Source organism: Hylobates moloch, unplaced genomic scaffold (assembly GCF_009828535.3).
Source record: "Hylobates moloch isolate HMO894 unplaced genomic scaffold, HMol_V3 SCAFFOLD_8, whole genome shotgun sequence".
NCBI lineage: Eukaryota > Metazoa > Chordata > Mammalia > Primates > Hylobatidae > Hylobates > Hylobates moloch.
In genome coordinates this window covers 126,225,509-126,244,712 of record NW_026652283.1, presented here as the reverse complement: position 1 = coordinate 126,244,712, position 19,204 = coordinate 126,225,509, and the positions used below count along the sequence as shown (strand labels likewise).

General features: G+C 48.8%; 2 protein-coding genes across 2 annotated transcripts in view; both read left to right on the top strand.

Annotated features, from left to right (window-relative positions):
• KBTBD11 (kelch repeat and BTB domain containing 11) overlaps window positions 1–9,161 on the top strand; it is a 31,681-nt gene extending 22,520 nt beyond the window's left edge. The window contains exon 2 of the mRNA XM_032162523.2: window positions 4,186–9,161. Within this exon, the coding sequence (XP_032018414.1) occupies window positions 5,088–6,959 (1,872 nt within the window). The 5' untranslated portion in view covers window positions 4,186–5,087 and the 3' untranslated portion in view covers window positions 6,960–9,161. The remainder of the gene's footprint in view (window positions 1–4,185) is intronic.
• Window positions 1–19,204, top strand: part of MYOM2 (myomesin 2) — a 171,200-nt gene that overhangs the window by 22,504 nt on the left and 129,492 nt on the right. The gene's annotated exons all lie outside the window — the stretch shown is intronic.

The following is a 19,204-nucleotide window of genomic DNA, read 5'->3' as shown; positions in this document are numbered from 1 at the left end:
TTTGTACTTTTTTAGTAGAGACGGGGTTTCACCATGTTGGCCAAGCTGGTCTTGAACTCCTGACCTCAGGTGACCCACCCGCCTCGGCCTCCCAAAGTGCTGAGATTACAGGCTTGAGCCACCGGGCCCGGCTGAAGGACTTAGAAGCAAAAGATACCACAGAAGTTTACATAAACTCCCTAAGTCAATTAATGCATTCTTTAAAAAAAAAAATTAAGCTGACTGTAACGATTTGAAAGGAAGACTCTTTTTAGCAAGCAGTATTATTAAAATAGAGCATGATATTTAATTCTGAATAAATCCTAACATCCACATTAAATATATAATGTCCACACGGGGAAATCATACAAAATCTTATTTTTTAATTTGTATTAATTGTAAAGAAATGTATAGAAACTGAAAAGTTTAGATATTTATAAGGCCCAGAAGAAACTTACATCTTCTGGGGGAAAATACTACATATATTTTATTATTTACATTTAATTAATACTATTTATATTTAATTAGCCCTTGTTCTTAGGAAATTATTTCCTAATTACCAGCAAGGAGGGAACTGGTCACACCCTGTCTCCCCTGCGCCCCCCCCACCCCATACCTTCCATGGAAACTGCAGTGCTGACTTTCTGTGTTGCCTGGTTGTGACTCCAGAAGTGAGCTCAGGAAACCCTTGTTGATGATCACCCAGGGAAAAAATCCTTCCAAACCTTCTGATGGGGGGTGGGAGAGTTTCAGTAATTTCACAGTAACAAGGATGGACGCTCCTCAGGGAGCCTCTTAGTGGAATTCTGATTCTAGAGCCAACCACAAAATGGTGGTGGTGGGAGGAATCCCTTTGGAAATCCCTGACTTCCCGTCCAAAAAAATCTGACCCTAACAGTCACTGCAGTTGCTGACGCCTCAGAGGACTGCTAGACCCAAAGGCCGTTCTCTCCATCTATTTTAAGGTAAAAATTTCAGTAATGGGTCATTCTGGAAAAAAAAAAAAACAAAACTCAATGTGGAGTTTCTTTCAACATCATTTGAGACGGAAAAGGGCATCCTGCTTAACCTCATTTCCCACATGGTGTCTGACCCCACGTCCATTCCGCAGGGAGATCCGCGGCAGGACAGGCATGCTTAGTGCTGTGACACCATCTCCTGGAAGGGCTGCCCAGAGCCTCCTAGAGGTTGCGGCGGAGGGGTCCCGAGCCCCTGATGCAGCCTTGCGGCTACTCAACAGCGTAGCAGAAGATCTTAGCTGTCAGAAACAACATCGCTGATGGTGGTGGACAGGGACCTGCTGGCCTGCTTTTGGCTGTGTGGCAGGTGATCTCAATGCAGTGGTATCTAAGAGGCCTCGTGATTCCTCCCAGTGAGAGTGCGACGCTGTACCATGTTGAGACGATCCCCGGCTCTGCCACCTTGCTCTGTAATGTGAGCCAAAGGGCACGCAGAGGGACGGCGGCGACGACAGAATACGACAGAGCCACCACCTCTGCTGGAAGGGGCTCCTCAGAAGGACACAATTTAATAATGTGTGTGTTGGAAAAGTAACATAAAGACTGCTTGAATCATGACTTTTCAGATGATTGAGTTTTATTCTTTCTGGGGCCAGCTGGAATAAGAACCAGTTCTAACCCAGGTGTGAGTTGAACATCCCAAATTTGAAACTGAAAATGCTCCAAAATCTGAACTGTTCTGAGTGCTGACATAATGCTCATTGGATCTTTTCAGATTTGGGGTTTTGGGAGTTGAAATGTAAGTATAAATGCAAGTATTCCAAAATTCAAAAAATGGGAAATCCTGAAGAGCTCAAGCATCTGGGATGAGGGCTACTCAGCCTCTAGCGAGACAGTTTCCTTGTTGGCACAGCAGAGATAGGTCCCTCGCTGCTGGGGGCGCTGTGGGCTGCTTTCTGGTGTGTCTGTTTCATCATGGAGATGCCCCTCTTGCTTAACTGTAGTTATAACAAAATGTATACTTATCAAACACTCTTTCAGGCTTTGAACTGATTTCATAGGACTTTGCAGGGCACAGTTCCAAATTTAAGCTTTTAAAATGCATTTGACTGATTGCATGACTTCCCTTCAGTCTATAATGATTAATTACATAAAGATGACTCTCGGCCGGGTGCGGTGGCTCACGCTTGTAATCCCAGCACTTTGGGAGGCCGAGGCGGGCGGATCACGAGGTCAGGAGATCGAGACCACAGTGAAACCCCGTCTCTACTAAAAATACAAAAAATTAGCCGGGCGTGGTGGCAGGCGCCTGTAGTCCCAGCTACTCGGAGAGGCTGAGGCAGGAGAATGGCGTGAACCCGGGTGGCGGAGCTTGCAGTGAGCCGAGATTGCGCCACTGCACTCCAGCCTGGGCGATAGAGCGAGACTCCGTCTCAAAAAATAAATAAATAAATAAATAAATAAATAAATAAATAAATAAATATGACTCTCAAGATGGAGGTTCCTGTACATTGCAGGACAGTCCAGCCAGAGAAAGAACTAGGGAGCTCTGAGACCCCTTTCTAGGCCAAGAAGAAAGTTTACTACATTGGATTTCTAGGGGCTATGTCTTCTGTACCTTACAGAAACAGTGTTAAACGAATAAGGCAACTGAGACAGCCAGTTCTCAGATTTTATTTCAGACATGAGGTTCGTGTGTATTTCTGATCTGATAGAGAAGTTTGTCTTAGATTTGCTCTCTCTCTCCTTTGCATGACTCAGCTGGCTGGAAAGACTCTGCAGTCTTCAGGGCTGGTGCCCTTCACTGATGCAGCTTCACAGCTTTTCCAGTTTGGGTCACCCTTATATTGTGGTCCTTTCCCTGGCCCTGGACTGGGCACCACTGGACAGCAGGATGGGGGCCTGGGGTGAGCACCTGTCAGTGTGGGCATGGCTGGGTGAACACAAGGGACCCTTGTGTCCTGCTCAGCTATTGTCTGTGACCTACCCCGGGTATCAGAGCTTCAGGGTTCTCAAAAACCTTCTTAATATTACATTCCCCAGGCATCTTATGACAATTCTGTGCACATAGGGAGTGTGCCAACATTTTATTGTGAAAGATATCTGGCAGACAGAGGGAGGGAGAGAAAGAGACAGGGAGAGTCAAACGTCTGGAGTTTCCAACTTGAAGACACTTTTATTTCCGAGAATACTGGGAAAGCCTTTTCAGGGACAGAGTGACAGGAAGAGCAGGGCATTTATAGTAACCAGGTAATGCTATTGCACATAATAAGTAGAACATCAGAAGATGCTGGGGGTTAAGTATCATTTTACCCATCTCACTTGAGAGCTGAACACGAATTCTGTATAAAGGTAAGCCTGGTCATGTTTTGGACGGTTGTGTTGTCCACATTCTTTTCTTTAGAAAGCCAGAATGAAGTTGGCTTATGTGGACTCTAAGACTCTAAGTTTCTTCCCAGTATGTTAGGGAGTGTCCGTGAAGCGTTTGCCAATTTAAGAAAGATATTCGATTGTATTCTATAATGCGTCTGCCGGCACTCATATCTGCCTTCCACATACTTCATTCAGTCTTTCCGCTTTGACTTTCCTTTTGCTGCATTTAGGCTGTTTGGATAATTGCTTCTCTGAGGCTTTTCAGGGTTGTAATTCTAAGAGTTTAAAGAGATTTAGGAGTTGGTGCCATTTGGGGTCCTGAATTCATGCTGTGGCTGAAGCTGATTCCAGAGAAGCATCCTAATGCCTTTCTACAAATAGTTGTAACCGAATTTGAAATAATTAACTGGGAAACACTCAAAGAAAACTTGTGATCTGTTAATAAATTAATAAAATCACACAATCCAGTCATGCTTTCTCACTAAAAGTTCTTGATGCTACTTACACTTTTTATGTTGAAAACACTTAATTGTTGATACTCGACTGCTTTTGACCTACAGAACTAGCGACTTCATATGGTTCAACCAATGCATGTCAGGCCTTAATGTTTGGTGGTGCCAATTGCTTGAACTGGACTCTGCTGAGTCCTCAAAATCAGGAGAGGAATATCGAGAGGGTACTTTAAAAAATTCCTAAATAATTCTGCATGTCCTATTCATCAAACTCTCCAGCAGAGAGAAATCACAACCCCTTTACAACCAAAACTGAATTCTATAATCTGAACGTTGGAGAGGGAAGGGTGGTCGACTCCGCTGACATGAAATAACCTTACTGAAAAACGCACAAATATCCTCTCTTTTTGTCCTATAAACAGGAACAAGAGTATGGTGAGGGAACGCGGAAACACCTGATATCCCAGCAAAGGAAGCTGCAGAGGAAGGGTCCTGCCCCGTGAGCGAGGACGGCCTCCAGGAGCACAGCGGCTTCTCCTAACATCCCCCTGGCAGTGAATTACAGATGACCCCGTATATAAGGAGATGTGGATGCCGACACACGGGGAGAGCTCCTGAGACCAGCACACAGGACCAGTGTCCTCCCCGTGACCTTGCAGTTTTGTAGCCACAAGTGGGAGCCACAGAGAAGGAGAGCCCACAACAGGACTCTTTTCAAGACATGGGGTTAAATCAAGGCTCTGAAGTTGGGGGCCACAGCCGGTCTCAGCTTTCTGTGTCCTGGGGGCGCGGTGATATGACAGAATGTTAAGTGACTGGGTGAACATGGACTCCTGAGGGCGAGGGCGCACCCGATACCTGGTTATCCGGTACTGCAGAGAGACACCCGATCAGCCAGCGTTGCAAAGAGGGACAGCTAGTCACTCAGGCTGCAGAGAGAGACACCTGGTCACCCAAGCTGCAGAAACAACCGCAGTCAACTGCAGCTCCAGTCAGTGCTGGATGTTGGCTGACACGGTCTTGCGCGAGCTGGAGATCCATTCACCAAGACTTTCTGGGCAGATTTAAAGTGGCTGGGGTTCAGAAGTTCAGCAAGAGTGGGACACACCCCTCCTCGCTGGAGAGTAGAGGGGAAAGGCAAGGCGGGGGAGCAGCGTGAGATTCCCCCTTCACACACACAACACAAAAGCGTGGACACACAGAAGTGAAATCTGATCGCGTGCCAGGAAAAGCTGTGAGGCTGGAAACCCCGGAGTAACGCTCGACCTTGGCCAGACCTGCAGGCTGCGGAACCGGGGGCGCGGGGGCGCAGCACAGCCCGGCCATGGAGCACGCGGTGGCCCCCTGCGTCCTCTACCCAGGGACTGAGCCCGGGGCTGCGGGGGAGGGCGAGAGCGAGGGCGCCGCGTCCCCGGCGCAGACACCCTGCAGTCTCGGCGCGTCCCTGTGCTTCAGCTCCGGGGAAGAGTCCCCGCCGCAGTCCCTCGCCTCAGCGGCGGAAAGCGCGGCCACCTCCCCGCCCTCCAGCGGTGGCCCGCGGGTGGTGGAGCGGCAGTGGGAGGCCGGCAGCGCGGGCGCCGCGTCTCCGGAGGAGCTCGCGTCCCCCGAGGAGCGCGCGTGCCCGCAAGAGCCAGCGGCGCCGTCCCCCGAACCGCGCGTTTGGCTTGAGGACCCCGCGTCCCCCGAGGAGCCCGGAGAGCCCGCGCCCGTGCCCCCGGGGTTCGGGGCGGTGTACGGGGAGCCGGACCTGGTGCTGGAGGTTTCGGGGCGCCGGCTGCGCGCGCACAAGGCGGTGCTGGCGGCGCGCAGCGACTACTTCCGCGCGCGCGCGTCGCGGGACGTGCTGCGGGTGCAGGGAGTGAGCCTGACGGCGCTGCGGCTGCTCCTGGCCGACGCCTACAGCGGGCGCATGGCGGGCGTGCGGCCCGACAACGTGGCCGAGGTGGTGGCCGGCGCGCGCCGCCTGCAGCTGCCCGGCGCCGCGCAGCGCGCCACCGACGCCGTGGGGCCGCAGCTGAGCCTGGCCAACTGCTACGAGGTCCTGAGCGCGGCCAAGCGGCAGCGGCTGAACGAGCTGCGCGACGCCGCCTACTGCTTCATGAGCGACCACTACCTGGAGGTGCTGCGCGAGCCCGCCGTGTTCGGCCGCCTGTCTGGCGCCGAGCGGGACCTGCTGTTGCGCCGCCGCCTCCGCGCCGGACGCGCCCACCTCTTGGCCGCGGCGCTCGGGCCGGCGGGGGAGCGCGCGGGCAGCCGGCCTCAGAGCCCCTCGGGGGACGCGGACGCGCGCGGGGACGCGGCCGTCTACTGCTTCCACGCGGCGGCTGGAGAGTGGCGCGAGCTCACTCGGCTGCCCGAGGGCGCGCCGGCGCGGGGCTGCGGCCTGTGCGTCCTCTACAACTACCTCTTCGTGGCGGGCGGCGTGGCGCCCGCGGGCCCCGACGGCCGCGCGCGCCCTTCCGACCAGGTCTTCTGCTACAACCCGGCCACCGACAGCTGGAGCGCCGTGAGGCCCCTGCGCCAGGCGCGCTCGCAGCTGCGGCTGCTGGCCCTGGACGGCCACCTCTACGCCGTGGGCGGCGAGTGCCTGCTCAGCGTGGAGCGCTACGACCCGCGCGCCGACCGCTGGGCCCCCGTGGCGCCCCTGCCCCGGGGCGCCTTCGCCGTGGCGCATGAGGCCACCACCTGCCACGGCGAGATCTACGTGTCCGGGGGCTCGCTCTTCTACCGCCTGCTCAAGTATGACCCGCGGCGCGACGAGTGGCAGGAGTGCCCGTGCAGCAGCAGCCGCGAGCGCTCGGCCGACATGGTGGCTCTCGACGGCTTCATCTATCGCTTTGACCTGAGCGGCAGCCGCGGCGAGGCGCAGGCGGCGGGGCTGAGCGGGGTCAGCGTGTCCCGATACCACTGCCTGGCCAAGCAGTGGAGCCCCTGCGCCGCGCCCCTGCGGCCCTCCGGCGGCCCCACAGGCCTGCAGCCCTTCCGCTGCGCCGCCCTGGACGGCGCCATCTACTGCGTGAGCCGCGCGGGCACCTGGCGCTTCCAGCCCGCCCGGGACGGCGAGACCGGCGGCGACTCAGGCCAGGGCGGCGGCTTCGAGGCGCTGGGCGCCCCCTTGGACGTCCGGGGCGTGCTCATTCCGTTCGCTCTCAGCCTGCCCGAGAAGCCGCCCCGAGGGGAGCAGGGCGCCGCGTAGGCCGGCGGGGTCGGCGGGCGTCTCCCTCGGCAGGGGTCTGCGGGGCCCAGGTCCCTTTGGGCCCGCGGAGGAGGACGGGGGGGAGTTAGGGTCGCTGGCAACGCTGGTGGTTTGGACGCTTCGAAGGAGGCCTAAGGACGCTCTCAGAGCCGCTTCCGCTTTGCTTTCCTTTTGCTTCTCTTTGCTTCTGGCGGTCGATGCCTTGAGACCCAGGAGGTGTGCGGATGGGTCCCTTGACAAACAGGACACAGAGAAGGCTGTGGGATCCAAAGGGTCAGCCTCAGGGTACAGTGGGAGTTCCTGAGGCAGCCTGCAGCCGGCCCCGGGGTGTCCCGAACCCCGCAGAGCACCGAGGCTGTGCGCAGGAGCCTGGGACCCTCAAGTAGATCGCCGCGAACTATCAGGGGAAGCACGCAGAGAGGGTCACACTTTTTATTTTTGGCTTGAGATTTAAAATTATAACTGATAAGTAAAGCTCTTTCTAATTTAGTTGAAAATTTCGTACCATGTGCTCGCTTTGGTTGGCTCAACTCCAAAAAGAGTAATTTAATAAGCATTAAAGGTAAAATCTTTGATTACCAGTAAGGTTTCTTGTCCAATATGCATTGGAAGTATTTCCTTCCCCACGCCATTGCTACTCAAACTCACATGCCTAGAGCAGCTCCGTCTCACTGTTGGACCGAGGGGGCTTTCATATTTTCAGTTTAAAGGATGTTAAGTGATGTAGCGATGATTTACCATTATTTAAATTTTAAGTCTTTAGTGGCTAAATGTTACCAAACAGCACATCATAAGTAGGAAAAACTTACCAGGGTGCTTGTCTCTCTAAAAAGCAATCTTTGATAGCCCACTCTGTATGCCCAGCCGCTTTCATATTCTGGAACGAGATAAAAATATTATTCCTAAAACACGGGGAAAATCATTTTGTTTTGACAGTTCTATAAAAAAAAACGTGTAGGCACATTTTCAACCCACTGTTGATGATGTTTTCAATATGGATCGGGTAGTTCTGATGAGGGAGATTAATTTTTACAATCAGTATTCTAAGAAAGTGTGGCCGAGTGACAGTGGGCATAGATTTATAACAAGGAAGTGACATGCTTATCACCATAGATTAGCAAGTAAACTGCATGTACTTAATTGTATTGAATTGAATTCCAAAATACCCTAATAGAATTAACATGAGGCTCACTGCATTGACAGGGTATGAGGATTAAAAACAAATCAGTTGGGTCGTTTCTCATTTAACATTTTACTTTTCAAGTGTGTATACGGAGGACTTACGAGTTTGAGGATGAGATCCATGTTCACAAATAGAGGCGAACATTTGAACTCCGAATCCAACCCACTTTCTTACTGTAAGAGGAAAAGTTACTGGAACGTAACTAGTTGAAATCATGCCTACGTTAATATTATTTGTTTGTTAATCCGGTAATGGGAACTGCCATCTCTGTAGAAATCAGTGGGTAATTGAAAAATAGGTTATGCTTTTAAAGAGTCTGTGGTTATGAGAGGTCTCAGTTAAGTGTGTTTAGAAGTGATCAGCTTGAACCTTATGCATGACTCGGGGTCTGGAATTTATGATCTGGTTTAGGGTAGGTTCTGGGGACGTGTCTGCTTGCCCATGGTAACTCATGAACTGAGGGGATAGATTGGCAACTTGGTTAATCATCTTGGGAAAGAAAAACAGACTTCCTATCGTCTGACTTGATTGGCCTTTTATAGGAGTATACTGGAGAAATGGTTGTAGAAACAGTATTTACAGCAAAAGGAAACAAATAATGTGCATTTTAAGCAATGTACCATTCATGCTGTCCTGCCTTTTCCTCTAGAATTTTATTAACGGTAGAAATTTTTATATGAAATGGAACCAGGACCAGGCTATTATTTTCAGTCCTTAAATATCAAACTCATATGCTATTATCACTGTGATTTTACTTGTGAAATCATTCCTGTAATGTTTATTGTTTGAAAATGAAATACTGAAATTAGGCTTCCAGAGTAACACCGTCCCCTGAAGAGGATATGAGAAGTGATGGATGTTGGGTGGGGGCGGTTGCACAGTCACATGCGGTTCCTGTGGCTTTCCAGCGTTTCATTTAGTGAAGGAATGCCCACACTAGATGTAGCACAGCTTCCTGTGGGGCCCGGCAGCAAAGCCCAGGTACTCCCTGTCACTTCACAACAAAATGCACTAAGAAACATAAAGAATAGGAGGAATTAATACCAACCATTAAAGGATGTCCAGCCAACCTATTGTGGAAATATGTAGAATAGTATACACCACATTTCTAAATAGTGGTATCACATAAAAATACATACGAGAGGACCTGCCACACCATGAGCAGCGTTTTTGCTTTTTGGGGGCCAGTCCCTGGGTGTGGAGCCGCTAGGGTTTGCATGCATGAAACAGAGAAAAGCCACACCCTGCAAGGTGTGACTGCTGCAGGGAGGGCAGAAGCATTGTTGAGACTGCCTGGCAACGGCTGTTGCGCCAGGTAGGATCTTTTCCAATTCAAAGCGGTGTTCTAAGTCTGCCTCCAACACTGTGTAGGAAAAAGGTTGGCGCAAAAATATTCCTGGCCATCCACCCATTAAAATAGTTAGATGAGGCTAGTGCCTTCATGACAGCTATCCACACTCATGAAATTAACCCATATGCCGGGGCATTTCCAAATGTCTGACTCATGAAATTAACCCATACGCAGAGGCCTTTCCAAATGTCTGAAAAGGCAGTGGTGTCTTTTGGGGAAAATGTTATGCATGGAAGCCTGACCTTTTGCTTAGTTGACAGCAATCCCTTCTGTATTGCCAGTCAAGGTTCATTTGGGATGCAGAGGAATGAGCTTGAGCCTTGCTCCTTTTCCTTCCCGTTTTATTCTCCGTCTTGGAAACAGCCCTCCACTCCGCACTGCTTCCTGCAGCTTTGTAGAGCTGGATTTGGAACTTCAGGATTTGGTTTCTGAGTCTGTGGAGGCACCGACTTCTCCTGTAAGAAAATGAATGTTGTGGAAATTCTTTGGCTGCTTAACTAAAACTCGTGACTCTATCAGTTTGGCTACAAATAAGTAAATCATCTGCTCTGTTTCTGCTAATTTCTGGTGTCACTTCAGTAATTCTGGTAGCAACTGTTGAATCTGTCAGTCTCTTAGGTAACTTCCTGTAAACGATTTGGAAATAGGGTGTTTTCAACGTTCTTTTGTCTTTCCCTGAAGTCAAGATAAATTCAAGACATAATCTCTTGTAAGACCTAAAAAGAACAAATGTAAACAAAAGTGCATTTTTGTATTCTTGTTAATTTTAGATGCTTTCCTAGCTTACAAAAAGTTCTATTTTTGGATTAAAAATCAATCAACTTTCTGATACTTCCCCTTCTGCAATGTTATTGTTCATAAGAAAACACGAGCTGAAAATGGAAATCTGCAATTGTTTCCGTTGTCTTGAATTTCTTTCATTGGCCCCATCATTTCCACGTTTTCTATATCCGGGAGGAAGCCTGGACTGTGCAGCCTTCAGGCACCCGGCACAGACACTGGGCTGGCAGGTGCTTCAGACACGCCAAGTGAATGGATTTGGATGGAACGCGTGTGAAACAGGAGACGGGTTCTCAAGTGAGATCAAAGCTCCTCCAAAGCCTGTTCAAGCTCTAAGCGATTCTCAAATGGTACCATTTATTAAAGGTAAACTACACCTGTTGAAGGCCAAGTTCAGGTCAGCTGTTGTGATCTGTGTAGTTAATGTATTTATTAATGCTTGAGTTTTAAAATCCTGGGCGTAAATAGTGCAGAGCCTTGTATGTCAGTTCATGCCTAGATGAAATAAATGATGCAGAAAGTGCCAGTGCTCCTGATGTGCCCGGATTGCTTTTCTCTTTCTCCACAGTGAGCGTCAGATGCAGCGTTTTCTCTTGTGAATCAGGGATCGTAGCTCTGCCTGCGGGACCCAGGGCTGACACCTCCCGCCCATTAAGTGAGGAACTGCCCTAGCTGGCTCCTGAAGCTCCCCCCGCACAGAGGTTTTAAGGTGGGGTGTCCGTTCCCACTCCCAGGTGCCCTGGATTCCTCGGTCCGCTCACAGGTCCCAGCGGGGGATCACGGCACACCACACAGGGCCTCGGGAACACCAGGATGGGTGGCACAGGAGCACGTGGAAGCCGAGGCCAGTGCCTAAACTGTGGTTCCCGGGGAAGGCAGGTTGGGGGAACCGCTTCACTGCACTGGTTTGCGTCCTTCCAGTGGGCTTTGTGCTATCATGGTGGTCTCCAGTTGCCTGGTACTGGGCCCAGGGGTGGTACAGGGCAGGGCTTGTGTGTGAGAGTAGCTGAGAAGGGGTTGGGGGTGTGGACTCCGGCCCGTTGGTCTGGACATGAGCTCCCGGCCAAGCCCTTCCCATTTCTAAGAATGGGCTGACTGAGGAGGACAGCCTGTCCCTGGCCAGGCCAGCAAGCTCTGTAAGATGCCAAAACATGACAGAATACAGAAAATGAAAGAGATGGTCAGTAGGACTGCCAGGCACAGTCCCCTGCCTCTGGAGTGGGTCAGGAGGTACCGGGGCGGGCAGGGAAAAGCATTAGGGCCATCCCGCATCTTTCTCAGGGCCCCCTTCCCTTCTACCAGCAGCACCTCCTCCATGAAATTTCCCAGGTGCAGTGGGGCTTGGGGTAACTACTGTAGATCATGTCCTCCCGCCCACCCCCCAGGTGAGAATGAACTGAGAAATGGCTCAGCAGCCAGGCAGATGGGACTCAACAGCCACGGCCTCACCCGCAGGGGCTGTGCCAGAGAGTGGTGCTGGGTTTGTTGCCACGTGAGCTTGTGAAGGCCACCCAAGTCACTGCACACGTCCCACCACCCCAGGGGGTCAGATAAGCTCACCCCCCACCCCAGGGGGTCAGATGCACTCAGCCCCCACCCCTCACAGGGTGTCAGGGCACCAGGACTCCTGGAGGATGCAGCTCCCAGAACTCCCTGTGAGTGAGCACAGAGCCCTGCTCCTGGGGGGCAGGTCCCATGGGAGAGCCCACATGTGAGGGAGGGGCTGCTCCCTATGCTTCTCCCCTGGAGAGAAGGGGTGAGGTAGGAGCTGCAGAGCGGCCAGGACCAGGAGGCTCGGAAACTTTCTCCCAATGGAAGCAGGCCTGGAACCATGTTCCCCGGGGATGCACCTGTCCTCTCGTGGCCACTCCATGTCCTGGGGGAGCACAGAGGTAGGTGCCTTTGCATGTTTCCGAGCCACTGGAGCTTAGAGATCACTCTCTGCCCTCAGAGTGGGCTGAGGTCAGATTAGAATGTTAAATACCAGGCAAGACCCGGTATTTAACCACTAGGGTCTTCAAGACCCTGTAGCCTCCAGCGTCTCCAGTGTCGACCCCAAGGGCCAAGTGTGGGCCTCGAACTCAGCTCAGCACAGCAGGGGCAGCCTCAAGTCCCGCACCCGCAATGGAAAAGGACAGAGGGGCCTCACACAGTCGTGGAGTCTGCATTGAGACAGCCGGGGAAGAAAGCAATCTGGAGCCGATGAAAGGCGCAGCCAGGATGCGGGAGGAAGACGCTCCTTCCCGTCCCGTGTGCTTGGGGCGTGGGCCGCTTGAACACTACGGTAAGACCTGGTGCTCCTGAATGGCACCACCACCCCGCTCTCAGAGCAGATAAGGCAGTGGCCATGACGACGCCCAGCCATCGGGCCACCTGGGCTTCTCTCTTCCTCTGACCCCAAGACCTCCTCCTCCTCTCTCACCTCGCTTCCTACCAAGGAAAGCTTTGAGTTGAAAAACTGTAGACACAAACATTTTTCTTTTTTCTTTTTTGTGTGGTTTTTTTGTGATGAGGTCTCCCTGTCGCCCAGGCTGGAGGGCAGTGCTGCACTCTCAGCTCATTGCAGCCTGCAACTCCTGGGCTCAAGTGATCCTTCCGCCTCAGCCTCCTGAGTAGCTGGGACCACAGGTGCACGCCACCATGGTCAGCTAATGCTTTTAGTTTTGGTAGCGACGGGGTCTCACTATGTTGCCCAGGCTGATGTCAGACTCCTGGCCCTGAGCTGTCTTCCTGCCTCAGCCTCCCAAAGTACTGGGATTAGGGTGTGCGCCCCTGCAGCTGGCCAAACATTTCTATACACAATTTGTACTCGAGCCAGAACCAAGTGTTATTGTTCATTTTTGAGGGGTCTTGAAAAAATTATTTTTCCTCTTAAAATCTTTATTTTTCATGGGGGACAAAAAGGAATGTTGCTAAAAGTATATTCCTAAGCAAAGAGTGGAGACAGAAGGTCTCCAACCTGAAGTTATCTTAGTTTTTCTCATAGCATTTTCTTCTGTGGAAATAGAATTGTTTGAACTTTCGTATGGCGTCAACATTTTCCCCTGCTGAGCTTTAGGATTTTTATAATAAATTAGAATGGTTTTCTTAGCTGAGTATTTTGAATATTTTAAACCTGATATAGCACCAGGAAACACATGGGCCTTTTAGACTGAGGCGATGAATCTTATAAATTGAGGCAAAAGAAAGTGAGAACAATTTGCAGAAGCCCAATATTCTTGCTCAGTGAGAAAGGGGGACTTTCACCTCTTCAGACAAATGAAATTAAAGCTATTTGTCTCCCCCCAATGCCCACTTTTTTTTTAGACAGGGTCTTACTCCGTCACTCAGGCTGGAGTGCACTGGTGCAGTCTTGGCTCACTACAACCTCCGCCTCCTGGGTTCAAGCTATTCTCTGCCTCAGCCTTGCGAGTAGCTTAGATTACAGGGGCACACAATCATGCCTGGGTGATTTTTGTAGTTTTGGTAGAGATGGCGTTTCAGCATGTTGGCCAGGCTGGTCTGGAACTCCTGACCTCAAGTGATCTGCCTGCTTCGGCCTCCCAAAGTACCAGAATTACAGGCATGAGCCCTGTGCCCAGCCCAATTAAACCTATTTGTGCACAGAAGAGCTCACTGTGCTCAGTTCCTCAGAGGTCGTGAAGGAGGCATCTTAAGGCCCTCCCTTCAAAGCCCATCTTGCTGGCGTCACCGTGTACCATGCCACGCTAGGGTCTTGACACAGTGATACGGCCCTCCTGCTGGTGGGCCACGCTGTGTGGCAAACACCTTAGAATGTGTTCTTAGGCCCTAAAGATGCCTCCAAACGCTTCAGCAGCAGAAACTGAACGTTGAAAGTACACAGCCGCGGGCCGATGAATTCATCATCCAGGCCTGCTCCCTGAGAGCTCTGGAGGGCGGGAATGGGTCGTGGAGGCTCAGTCATCAATCCCCACACCTGAGAGCTCCGGAGGGCGGGAATGGGTCGTGGAGGCTGGGTCATCAATCCCCACACCTGAGAGCTCCGGAGGGCGGGAATGGGTCGTGGAGCCTCAGTCATCAATCCCCATGGCACGGTCCTCAGTGATGGTTGTGACTCAGTAGATAAAACGCTGGCGGTCGGTCACAGTTCATTATTGCAGCTCTGTTTTATGCTGTTTGTATAGTCTGGGATATGCCACTAATTCTCATCAACATTCTTTCATATTCCTAAAATCTGAATCAGAGCAGTCCCCAGAGTGCTAATGAGAGGGCTGTGTGTAGACAGCCATGGCAGCGTCCAGCCTCTGGGCCCAGAGGAGTCGCTGCAGCTACTCCTTAAACACAGGGATTCTATGTCCTGACATGAGAGATTCTCATGTACTATATCCTGGATGCAGCCAGAGATGTGCATTTTAACAGGGAATTCAGAGGCGAGTGCTCGCATTGCCATGCTGTTAAAAACACAATTGTAGGACCTCCCAGCAGGCTGGATCTAAGCATGGTTCGGATCACTCTCAGTGTGGAGCTCGCCAGGTGGTTGGTGTCCTGTCCACACACTCTCCTGGCAAAGATACTTGTGGCTATTAACTTGGATCACCCCGATGAGACTGTGGCTTGTCACAAATCCCGTGTAGGATAAAAGAAGGCATTTAGGCATTGAAAACAAACCCTCTTATAGTAAGAGAATCCCAAACAGTTCCCAGGAACTGCAATGTGAATGGCCTGATCCAGCCACAGTGGGCTGAGAAAGCAGAGACTCCGTAGCACCTGAGGACCTTAGCGGCCCACCCTGACAGGTGCAAGTGCGCACCTATAATCCCAGCTACTCAGGGGGCTGAGGCAGGAGAATCACTTGAACCTGGGAGGTGGAGGTTGCAGTGAGTTGACATTGCACCACTGCACTCCAGCCTGGGCTACAGAGTGAGACTCTTGTCTCAAAAAAAAAAAAAAAAAAAAATCTGGCTGAAATCTCCTTCTTGTAACTTTGCCTGTCACAAATTCAGCTTTCTAGTTCAAAATGTACTTGAGGTGAGGTCCCTGTGTGAATCACCGTGAGAGGATTTATGACTCTGTAAAGTGGGACACCCATGCTTAAGACGCTTACGGAGAGTGACAGGTGATGAGCTCACAGTAAAATAAAGCGGAGGGGAGTCCTCTAATACTTACTCGCAGCCAGGAGCCTGTAAGGACACAGAGAAGCAAGCCTCTAGCTGCTAGAACAGATGTCCCCAACTCCAAGAAGCCACCCAAACATCCTGTGTTCTCACGTCATCCTTGTTTGTAATCTAAGTATCATTCTCACATGCATGACTGTCATTTCTAGGCTCACAAAGCAGATGATTAAGAGCAGAAATGCGGTGGCCACAGGCACACAGTAGGTTGTCCCTAGATGAGCCAGTGACAGGAGGAGAGGGAAGGAAAATGGCAGCTGTGGGTCCGGAACGCAGAGCAGTGTTTATTTTCGGCATCCAGTTTTGTGCTTGGTAAAGTCTTAAGGGCAGGAGGTTGATAATAGTATTATGATATTAACTGCAAATCATAAAACATGAAATTCTTTTTAGCATTCTTTGATCATGAGCTAAAGAAGATTTTATTTTTCAGATGAGTTTTAGGCTCACAGCTAAATTAAGAGGAAAGTTCAGAGTTCCCCAAAGTCGCCTGGCCCCAACACATGTAGCGTAAACCCCACTGTGAACACCCTCGCTAGAGTGGGGCGTTTTTACATCAATGAACCTACAGTTCATCACCAGCCAGAGTACACAGTTTACATAAGGGCTCACTCTTGGTGTTGTGAGTTCCATGGGGTTGGACAAATGTGTAATGACATGGATCTGCTGCAGCATTGCCAGAGCTCAATTGTAAGATCATATCATCTGCAAACAATGAGAATTTGACTTCTTTCGTTCCAGTTTGGATGTCCTTTATTTCTTTCTCTTTTTGGATTGTTCTAGCTAGGACTTCCAGTAGTATGTTGAATAATGTGAAAGTGGGCATCCTTGGCCAGGTGTGGTGGCTTATGACTGTAATTCCAGCACTTTGGGAGGTCGAAGAGGTTAGATCATTTGAGGTCAGGAGTTCGAGACCAGCCTGGCCAACATGGCGAAACCCCATTTCTACTAAAAATACAAAACTTAGCCAGGCATGGTGGTGGGCAACTGTAATCCCAGCTACTTGGGAGGTTGAGACAGGAGAATTATTTGAACCCAGGAGGCAGAGGTTGCAGTAAGCTGAGATTGCACCATTGTACTCCAGCCTGGGTAACAGAGTGAGACTCCATTTAAAAAAAAAAAAGAAATTTGGGGCATCTTTGTCGTGTTCCAGATCTTCAGAGAAAGGCTTCCAGTTTTTCCACATTCAGTATATTTTTCCACATACTAGCTGTGTGTCTGTCATCTATGGTTTTATTGTGTTGAGATATTTTCCATCTATACCCAGTTTTTTGAGAGTTGTTACGAAGGATGTTGAATTTTATCAAATGCTTTTCAAGCATCATTTGAAACGATCGTATGGTTTTTGCCTTTCATTCTGTTGAATGATGTATCACATTGATTGATTTGCCTATCACAAACCATCCTACATCCCTGGGATAAATCCCCCTTAGTCATGTTGAATGTCTTTTTAATATATTATTCAGTTTGGCTTGCTAGTATTTTGTTGAGGATTTTTGCATCAGTGTTCACTGGGGACACTGGCCTGTAGTTTATTTTTTTGATGTGTCTTTGTCTGGTTTTGGTATCAGGGCAATACTGGCCTTGTAGAATGAGTTTGGAAGTTTTCCCTCCTCCTCTAATTTTTGGAATAGTTTGAGGAAGATTGGTATCAGTTCTTTGTTAAATGTTTGGTAATATTCTGCAGTAAAGCCATTTGGGAGGTCGAAGAGTGGGGAAGTCAGGAGTTTGAGACCAGCCTCGCCAACATGGTGAAACCTCGTTTCTACTAAAAATACAAAACTTAGCCAGGCATGGTGGTGGGCAACTGTAATCCCAGCTGCTTGGGAGGTTGAGTCAGGGTCCCGGGCTTTTCTTTGCTGGGACTTTTTATTATGGCTTCAGTCTTATTACTTGTTATTGCTCTGTTGCGTTTTGGATTTCTTCATGATTCAATCTTGGTAAGTTGTATATGTCTAGGAGTTTACCCATTTCTTCTAGCTTTTCCGATTTATTGGCCTATAGTTGCTCATAGTAGCCTCTAAAGACCTTTTGAATTTCTGCAGTATTAGCTGAAAAGTCTCTTTTTTCATCTCTGATTTTATTTATTTGGGTCTTCTTTACTTTTTTCTCAGTCTGGCCAAAGGTTTGTAGATTTTATCTTTGCAAGTAAAAAAAGTTTCATTTTGTTCATGTTTTGCATTGTTTTCTTCATTTCAATTTCATGTGTTTCTGCTCTGATATTTCTTTTCTTCTATTAATTTTGAGTTTGATTTGCTTTTGCTTTTCTAGTCCTTTAAGATGCATCGTGAGGTTGTTTATTTGAGGTTTTTCTACTTTTTTGACATAGGTGCTTATAGCTATACACTTTCCTCTTAGTACTGCTTTTGTTGTATCCCACAGGTTTTGGTATGTTTTGTTTCCATTATTATTTGCTTCAAGATATTTTTCAGTTTTCTTCTTAATTTTTTCATTGACCCACTGGTCATTCAGGCAGATATTTAATTTCTATGTGTTTGTATAATTTCCAAAATTCCTCCTGTTATTGATTTCTAGTTTTATTCTATTGTCATCAGAAAAGTTACTTGATATAATTTCATTAAAAAATTTTTTTGAGACTCATTTTGTGGCCTAACATATCCTGTATCCTTGAGAATGATTCATGTGCTGAAGAGAAGAATGTGTGTTCTGCAGCTCTTGGGTGAAATGTTCTGTAAATAACTATTAGATCCATTTGGCTTATAGTGCAGATTAAGTCTGATGTTCCTTTTTTGATTTTCTGTCTAGATGCTGTCTGATGCTGAAAACGGGGTGCTGAGGTCCCAGCTATTATTGTATTTGGGTTTATCTCTCTCTTTAGCTCTAATAATATTTGCTTTATGTATCTACGTGCTCCAGTTTCAGGTGCATATATATTTACAATTTTTTTTTTTTCTGAGATGGGGTCTTGTTCTGTCACCCAGGCTGGAGTGCAGTGGTGTGAGCTCTGCTCACTGCAAGCTCTGCCTCCTGGGTTCATGCCATTCTCTTGCCTCAGCCTCCTGAGTAGCTGGGACTACAGGCACCCGCCGCCACACCCAGCTAATTTTTTCTATGTTTTAGTAGAGACAGGGTTTCACCATGTTAGTCAGAATGGCCTCGGTCTCCTGACCTTGTGATCCGCCCACCTTAGCTATATTTACAATTGTTATATCCTCTTGCTGAATTGACTCCTTTGTCATTACATAATGACCTTCTTTGTCTCTTTTTATAGTTTTAGTCTTGAAATTTATTTTGTCTGATGTATACATAGCTATTCCTGTTCTTTTTTGATTTCCATTTGCATGGAATATCTTTTTCCATCTCTTTATTTTCAGTAGTGTGTTTCTTTATAGGTGAAGTGTGTTTCTTGAAGGCAACAGATCATTGAGTCTTGGTTTCTTAGTCCATTCACCACCATGTGCCTTTCAATGGGTGAATTTAGACCATTTATATTCAATATTATTATTGATAAGTAAGGACTTACTCCTGCTATTTTATTATTTGTTTTCTGGTCTTCCTTTCCTTCATTTTTTCCTTCCTGTGTTCTTTTTAAGGTGATTTTCTCTGGTAGTGTGTTTTAATTTCTTGCTTTTTGTGTGTCTTTTTGTATCCATTGTATATTTTTTGATTTGAGATTATCATGAGGCTTGCAGATAATTCGCTATAACCCATTATTTTAAACGGATGACAACTTAACATTGGTTGTAGAAACAGCCAATCTAACCAACAAACAAAGATAAGACTAATAAAAACCCTACACTTTAACTTTGTCCCCCTGCTTGTAAATTTTTTATTGTTTTTT